General features: G+C 43.0%; 1 protein-coding gene across 1 annotated transcript in view; it reads right to left on the minus strand.

Annotated features, from left to right (window-relative positions):
• Positions 1-7,123, minus strand: part of timm50 (translocase of inner mitochondrial membrane 50 homolog (S. cerevisiae)) — a 42,448-nt gene extending 35,325 nt beyond the window's left edge. Inside the window, exons 1-3 of the mRNA XM_030067377.1 lie at positions 6,848-7,123; positions 4,089-4,245; positions 1,535-1,566 (exon numbers count right to left, since the gene is read on the minus strand). Of these exons, the coding sequence (XP_029923237.1) occupies positions 1,535-1,566; positions 4,089-4,245; positions 6,848-7,066 (408 nt within the window). The 5' untranslated portion in view covers positions 7,067-7,123. The remainder of the gene's footprint in view (positions 1-1,534; positions 1,567-4,088; positions 4,246-6,847) is intronic.
• Between the last annotated feature and the right edge of the window lie 1,874 nt (positions 7,124-8,997).

Below are 8,997 nucleotides of genomic sequence, written 5' to 3' on the forward strand. Positions count from 1 at the left end.
AATCAGTGAACTGATTGTTTTGTCTCTGATTGTTGTTTGCCAAAATGCTTCTCAATCATATACAGTATGTCATGCTCAACACAAGGAAAAAGAAAAATACCTGTTGTCTTTGGACAGCGCTGCTTTCCCACACTGACAGCTACCAAGCCAGGACAAAGGCCACTTAGCAGCCAGACGACACGTTTGGTTCCTTGGTACCAACAAAAGGATGGAGTGTGAGAGAAGTGTGCCCTTTGAAGTAGCTTGTCTTCCCAGACTGACACCTCCAGCAACAGATCCTGTCTGAGGCTACGCCCACACCAAGCCGGCGTCCTCCACCCGCAAAAAACATGCTTTTGAAAATGTTCTCCAAAGTGCATGAATTTGAAAAAAGTTGGTCTGGCGTTGTAATGTGGAAATGAAAACAGAACATTGTGGACTGACCAAGGACTGTCGTGATCTAGGCTGAAGTTTAGGATCCAGCATGCACAGGCCAGGCAATAAGGGACGTTTCAGTGATGATTTTAATATCAACAAATGCAATTCTACTGTGATACCACAGCAAAAGAGAAAAACCATCAATGTGTTTCAACATTCACCTTTTTTTATTTAAATAAACCAGGTGGACTAATGCCCTGTTCAGACCTGAAATTTCCCTTACTGCAACACTTGACAGCAGGGACATTTCACCAAAGGGGAAGGGGACACTGTGAGGATGTCAGGATGGGATAACTGGACAACTGGGCTCTTTGAAGATGAGGACATTCCCGAACTCACAGCTTTAAACAGCTGGAATGAAACCGGAAGTCTCAACTACCTGGGAAGTGTGCCCACGAATGACACAGAGCGCCAACGAGTGGAGATGCTGAAGGTGAGATAAGTGTGCCCTTTGAAGCCCCGAGGCCTTTCACATGCACACACACACACACACACACACACACACACACACACACACACCTTTGAAAACTGCTAAAATCCAAAAGTTACAGCTACTTGAGAAGTCTGCTCTTTGTAATGAAGGCGCTAACAACGTGTCACCGAGCTGTCTGTGGGCATGTAAAAAACAAAAAAAAGGCAGGAGTGTGCCCTTTGAAATGCTTCTTGCTTTCACACATTGCTGTGAAGTGTGTTCTTTACAAGTCGCCGACACAGCAACACCAACAGGAAAAGGACTTTTACCATCCAAGTGACTTACACACAACTACACACAAAAGCATCTGTGAAAAGTGTGCTGTTTGAAGTGTGATGCATTCCCGTAGTCACACACCAGGCTGCTGGAAGTACGCCGCTGCAAATCACCATGTAAGTTTCAGCTCGGCTCTACTGAATAGAGGCTATTCTGGTGTCTATTGTGACCTGAATAGACTGCTAAATGTGTCTTCAGTGCCTCAAGCAGTTACCCAGTTATCACCTTAAAGACACACACACTGAAAGGTAGCAACGCCAATGGATAACCGTTTTTGTGTGTTAGATGTGTGCAGAATTACACCTACAGAAATGGTGTGTGTGTGAGAGAGAGAGAGAGAGAGAGAAAGAGAGAAATACCCAAACATACCTTGTTTCCTTGTTCATCCACTGAATTGCTACCTGAAAGGAAGAACAAAAGAGGAAACATAACTGTTACTGCTGATCTGCAGACAGTCCTTGTGCAGCGTCAATCAACATTATTAAAAATGTTCAAACTTTTTCTAGACCATAATTATATTATTTGAGCTTGTTTCTACTAATTCTGTCACATCACTGAAAAGATGGGGATTTTTCTTCACAGCAACAAATGCAAGAAGATCAAAATGTGCAGTCCCATCTACACTGGAACGGTGTGATATTTTTGGCCATACTTTTCCAGGCATTTGTGCAACTTCCAAACTTATTTGCACACTTGCCAGACTGGATTTGAGAGGAATTTCTGCTGTGTTATCACAGGATAGAGAGCGAGTGCCTGACGGCCTCAATAGAGGGGGAGAGAAGTGAGATAAACTTCTCAAACTGACTCACAATGTCATCAGTACTTGGCATGCACTGCACCGCGAAACCTGGCTTTTCCAACACTTCATCAGGTGCAAATAAAATTCTGCTTGCCTCCCAAAGTGATGGAGGCCCGTCCAGCACTGACATAAAACTGCCAGCCAAACAAAAAGCTGCACAAGTAAACACATTTTTCCAGAACAGGAAACAGCTCCAAAATCCACCAGAAACCAGGGTTCAAAACTTGCTGCAAAAACATGAGTATATCCCAAAAATTAAGAATAATCCATATTAGCCAGATGTATTGTGAATACACATCCAAATATTCCAACTGAGATGACAATGGTGAAAAAATTGAGAAAAATGAAAATTGGGTGAAAAAAGTAAACGTCTGATGAAAAGGAACAGAAAGCTTGTCCAAAAAAACAAAACAAAAAGCCTCTGAAACGTCTCCTAAAGCCATCAAAAAAATAGAAATACATCTCCGCTCTGTCTTCTGTTTCTTTCACTCCATCCTCCGCTCCTCTGACGGCCTGTTGCAGATATTCCTGATGGAAATTAAGTTTTTGGGTGTGGCTGCTTCACTTCACTCCGTTGGCAACTTTAGTGGGTTTTACCGACCGCCGGTTCACTTCACAGGGATGTGACAAGAAAAAAACAGAATCAAGAAAGCAAAAAAAAAAAAACGGACAAGACAAACAGAAAAACATGAAATAAAGGGGGAAAAGCATCTTTGACTTCTGAATCCAGCAGTTGAGAAAGTTGATCCAGTCCATCCTTGTTGGGTGTATCTGTAATTTCCTTTGGTCAATTTTTTTTTTTAAGCGGCTGTCTGACAGGTTGCTGCCAAATAGCTGACAGCTCCTTTGCATTCTGACTTGCTGACACTTTCTGCTGGTCAAGAGCCTTGCTACAAAGCCTTTTTAATGTCGTCTTCACTTAAAGGCAGACTCAAGAAGCCTGGCTGATGGTTGCTTCGGTCCAACTTCATCTTTTACCACTCCAGCGGGCGCTCTCTGAACAGACGCTGTTAATATCAGGCTCTCTTCCTCCGTCTGTCTTTCCTGAAGCCAGAGAGCCCATCTCTGTTGACAGATCCCTGCTTCACCAATGTGGGCGGTGCTTCCAAACAGGAAGCCGTGTGTGTGTGTGTGCGCGCGTGTGTGTGTGTGCTATCCAACCACACCGGGGCGTTTACGACGTGTCTGCTCCCTGATAGGAAGGGGGGTGGTGGCTTGCAGAGATGCATGGAAAGCAAAACCTGGCACTGTTTTGGGATGCTTTAGGATTGCAGAGAGTTCTTTGAAATTCAGAAAAATCTACAAGCAAAATGCCAGCCCAAACTCACTGCAGATGTTGTGTGTCATTTTGAGTTTAATTCGACGGGAAGAGGGACAAAAGCTTATCATCAAGTTTTTTTTCCTCCCAAACAATTTTGATTTGTGATTATTTCAAGTCTTTGTGGGAAACCCATGACATTTGATATATGCTCTGTTCATACTGCAGCTTAAAGTTTCCCAATTCTGTTTTTTCAGATCTGATGGTTTTAATCAATGTAGAAAGCAAAAAGCTACAGGGAGTCATATTAATTTGCATTATTATCTGCCCCCAAATGCGACAAAATGTGCATCCAACACTGCGGATTAATGGGAAAATTAAATCTACTGATCAATCATTTTTGCTGCGTGTAGAAAATAGGAGTAGGCTCCAAGTACTCCAAACCATTCCTTACGTCACGAAGAAAACAGCAACAAAATGCAAAAATGTAACCAGAGTGGTCTGTAGAAAATATCACAAAAATCTCAAATATTTAAAAAAAATCCCAAATGTGCATCCATAGTGTTGCCTAAAATATGAACCAGCACTCAGATGGTGTGTGTTAGCAGCCACTCTCTGTTCTTAACACCCACATGAAAGGGAAGAGTGGTGAATTTCAGCAGGTTAGCGATGAAAACAGTTTTTCCAGATTATAACAGCTGTGAAGTATCTACAAGGCTGCCAGTTTATGCTCAAAACACTTTTAAGCCACCTTTTTGTTGTTTCCTCAAATCCACAATCTTTCAAGGATTTTCAAGGCCATCGCAAACCCTGCCAGAGTCTCAAGGTCTCTGCAGGCCACAGAATGAACAGCATCATGCACTCACCGAAAATGTAGACGATTCCCACCGCACCGCCCAGTCCCATGATGCCGGCCAGCCTCAGCACCATCTTCTTGGCATAGGCGGTGTTCTCCTTCTGCTTCTTGTCCTCTGTCTGCTCGCCTTCCTTCTCCCCCTCCCCTCCCTCAGGAGGGGGCTGGCCCTGGAAAAACCACACACACACTTCAGTTTTTATCCTTGTTAACATCGATAAGGACAAGGCAGCAGCGAACATGTTGTCCCACCATGAATGACAAATCCCTGTGTGGAGCTACCAGGAACAAATATGCGGTCTGCACGCTGGACTGGACAGCAGACTGGAAGTTTTTTCCCATGGCATTTAAACGCCCTAAAACTTACAGTGCACTGACAAATAAAATAATATAAAATGTCATGCAACCTGCAAGAAAATGTAAATCAAAGAGGTTGAATGTGTGAAAAATTAGGGGTGGAACAAAAACTGACCCACTTACATGTCACGATTCTTATTTTTCATGATATCTGAAAATGATTTTTTTTTTTTTTATTGCTGAATCGATTTAAAGGAAAGACAGGGACCAAATATTGTTGTTTAATTGGGCAACATTTTGGCAGGGGAAAACTAGCATTTCCAGCGGGGTCCCTTGACCTCTGACCTCCAGATCTCTGAATGAAAATGGGTTCTCTGGGCAGCCACGGCTCTCCCCTTTGCAGACATGCCCACCTTCTGCTAATCCCATGCAGTTTGGGCCACAAACCCTGCAGTCCACATGTGTTCTTGTGGCCTCTTGTAAAATGGGGTGTTTGTGCAGACAGGGGCCTAAACAGTCTTGGAGCTGCATCAGTTGGCTTTGACTGGAAAGCTGAGACTCTTGTGGATTCAATGAGCCACATTCGATTCATGTGTGATGATGTTCGCCCCCATAGCAGCCATTTCACTGCAGGCAGAGCATTTTTTTGACATCCCTGTATAAAATGACCTATAGTGAACTCTAGAATAATCACAGCCTCATCAAACCTTACAGCCACAGACTAGAGCAGAGGTCGGCAACCTTTACTATCAAAAGAGCCATGTTACCCCTCTTCCACTGAATAAAACAAAGCATATTTGATAACACAGCTTATAAAGTATTAAATATAATTATGCTACATTCACAAGAACTATAGTTTGCTGCATTTATGAAATTTCAGATTGAACAGAGAAAGCTGTTGAGATTTTATTGCTGTTTTTACCAAACTCTTATGAAGAGAAAAAAATACACTGGCATGTGTTTGGTATACTGTGAAATCAGTTAAACATAGAATGATGCAGGCCTGTGTTAGTCCTCCCTGTATTTGTGGAAAATGAATAAAATGAAATGTAGCACACTTGTATTAAATAAATCAAGTATACAGCTGCAAAGAGTGATCATCACCTCAAACTACAAGATAAAAAAAAAAAAAAATCCATTGTGCAACAAAAATTAAATAAAAATAATGTATTTATTTCCATTTATTTGTTATCAAAGCAACAGGGAACCGCTGTGGAAGGGCTGAGGAGCCGCAGGGCACCAACCCCCAAATAGACAATTATTCAAAAAACACAAAATTACAATAAATCATAATCGCAATACATATCAAATCAGCATGCAAGTATCATGATAGTTTCAAATCATGAGATAAACATAACATCCCAGCTGTAGTATACATCTTATGAAAGCACCATTAGCCCTACAATACTGTCACAAAATCAATATCGAGGTATTCAGTCAAAGGTGTAGTGGGCCACAATTTGTCCATGCTGCCCAGCCTTTAGACATGAACACAGAATATTGATCACAAGAGTTCAACGTAAAATCAAAGCTATCTTAACAGAACTAGATAAAATGAACATCTGGGTTACAGAGAAATGAGATGGTGACAATAAACTGGCATGAATGAATGAATAATGTCAGTAAAGCAGGTGGAGTGTGTGTACAAAGCTTCCTCCCAGCAACGGGTCAGGCCTCTGGCACACACTGTGAAGGGTTGGACGGGGCGGGGGGCGGAGGAGGGGCTCTGACCTTCAACCACAAACCTTGGCTGGTTTTGGCTTACAACAGCCTCTACACACTGAGAGAGACAGACAGACAGACAGACAAGAGCTTTGCCAGACAAAACTCAGTCAGTCCGTGTGTGTGTGTGTGTGTGCGCGCAGCCAGCAAGGTGCGACAGGTCAGCATTACCAAACTGATAGCCAGCTAGCTAAGCCCTGCCTTAATTAGCTAGCTGTAGCATGACAATTCAGTTAATGACAGGGATCCGTCAGAAATGACACCGACATCACTAACTGAGAGGAATTTGGTGGTTCTTTTTTTCCGGGTGGGGGGTGGGGGGGATACACTGAGCCAGGCACGCCGAGTCCACCTGTCAGTCTTAGCTGACGTGCATGTTAGCCACGTTAGCCTGCTAATCTGTTAGCCGCCGCTCAGGTTCATTCATTAAGACACACATTTTCTGAACCTGACATTGGCGCCAAACAAACCACTCCAAAAAAAAATATGACGTGTTCTCATAAAACAAATAAAACTCTAACAGCACTACCTGGTGTCGGCCCACGAAACTGGCTTGTTACGGTGATATTTTAAGCTAGTTTTCAGAAAACTAACCTACCCTGAAGTGGAGATGTCACTGATTTATTACCTACTGGCAGCCCGGGTGAGCGGGGTTTCCACATATGAGCGGTGTACGTTAACTCGCCCCAGCAACCGTGTCGCTCTGTCTTGCGAACCGAGCGCACCCAGCACTGGCAAACTTAGCCGACTCACCTGACTCCTGTGTTGCTGCTGCTGCTGGAGCCTCTCCTGGAGGATAGCCTGAGCCAGTCCGCCCGTAGCACCACCATCCCCGGCCGCCGGCTTGTCCGTGGAGAGTGTCCGGACGATGTCCACAACAGCCGGGCATGAGACCGCCGGGCTCCCGCCCCTGAGCCTCAAGAGGCCCCGGCTCGCTCGCACACACATGGGGAACATAGACGCAGCCGACATCTTGAATAAGGACACTGCCGGCGAACGTTACGTGATGCGAGTGAAAAGGACAAATGCGCGTGATTGGCCGGCGCCGCTTTGAGTGGCAGGCGCGAGGTCCATTCGGAGCGGCGAGAATCCATGCGCAGGGGAGATGGGCGGGCCTCGGGGCGTCTGAGCCAATCAGATTCAAGATTACGCTGACCTTCGATTCCGACGCTAAACTGCCATGGTGAGTGATGGCAACTGCCCAAAGTCTGGTTAATGACGTCACCTGTATCCCTCAGCCCGTTTTCCCACCTTTTCTCTATAAAATAAAACTATTTTAGCTATTAAAGAAAAATGCCATTTCTAGTTTTGGCTCTAAATAATTGTTTATGAGTTTAGTTTACTTTTCATCCACGTATATTCAATTTCAATTTGACTTTTTGTGGGAATACAGATTTTCTTTTAAATGAAATAATGTCTAACGACTGGTAAAAGTTAGATAATATAATGTTCAGACTGTCAAACAAGCAACACAGCAGAATTTCAACTGGGCAAGAAAATTTCTATTTCAATCTCTTTTTAATATTTTATAATTTCCTCTTCACTACCTGTTTCTGTTGGGTCTCTGCTCCAGTGAGCTGACTGCATCACCTTCACTGAAAAAAAAGCGACTGACAGTGTGTACAGAGTATTGACTTATTGATGTTGCAGTTCCTATAAATAAAAACAAAGGTGTTTTTTTCTCACAGAAGCAACACCAGCGACTTGGAATAAATACAGGATGGTAGAGAAAATATAAGAAGCTGAAATGTACACCAGGTTTCTTTTCTTTTCTTTTCTTTTTTTTTTCAGTAAGTCTGGCCAGTAGTGACATTTAGCGCAAAACTCATCACCCATGGTGGGAAAATTACTTTTTCACCTCATTAGATATTTTTTTCACGCAATAATATAGTTACTTAATGAACAATAAATGGCAAAATAAATCCCATTTTTATTTTCTTGTATTTTGTTTTATATCAAATCCCGTTGTTTTCACATGGAGTGTGGAGTCTCCCTCCCGTTATGAAGGAGAGGCTAAATCACTATGATGGAAATGACTGTCATATCCAGTAGAGTGAAGGAGGTTTATTCTGTGCCATGGATTTCATTTTGTGACAGAATATAAAAGAAGTAAGATTGGATTTGTGGCAAGAAAAAAGGTCAAATGACAGTTAAAGGTCACATAAAGGTCAAACTCAGCTCAGTTATGAAAGCATTTAGTGTTAATACACCCTTCTACATCTATTTTGTACTTGTTATTTTTATTTACTTGTGTTAAAAATGCATTCTTTGGCAGCAGCTCACACAAAAATGTGAGGTCCTGGTGCAAATCTGAAAGCACATTCACTTTGCAGCGCAAGAGAACAACCTTGCCCCACGTCACTGCATCTCTCCGCAGCGTGTGAATTTGGATGTTTTGTGTGCAAAAAGTTAATCATCTTCTCCTTCGCTCATTTCCAGTGCCTCCATAAAATTTCATCCAGATCACTGCACTAGTTTTTCTTGCTAGCAGACAGACAGCGAAACAAACAGGTTTCTTTATTCTTTGTTGTACATCCCAAAGGTTTCCAAAGATCGCAAACATGTCCTGCAGAATTCCAGGCAGCCATAAAACAACAACATCTTTGAATATTTCCCTCAGTATCAGTGTGAAGGAGCTTCAGTGAAGCTGCAGCCAGCGGAGAAACAATATGGACAATATTTTTCTGAAGCGACTTAAAAGAATACTCCAACGTTTTTGGACAAAATCCCCTTTTTCTGACGTAACCAGATGGACACAATGATGTTCTATACCAGCGGTGTCGAACCATGTGCCATGGAGGGCCAGGAGGCTGCAGGGTCTCATTCCAGCCAAAAACTCAACCAGGTGATTTCCGTCAAAGTGAAAAAATCAACCTTCCAGCAGCTCTGAGGCTGTCTGATTT

This window comes from Myripristis murdjan, chromosome 13 (assembly GCF_902150065.1).
Source record: "Myripristis murdjan chromosome 13, fMyrMur1.1, whole genome shotgun sequence".
In the NCBI taxonomy this organism is placed as follows: Eukaryota; Metazoa; Chordata; class Actinopteri; order Holocentriformes; family Holocentridae; genus Myripristis; species Myripristis murdjan.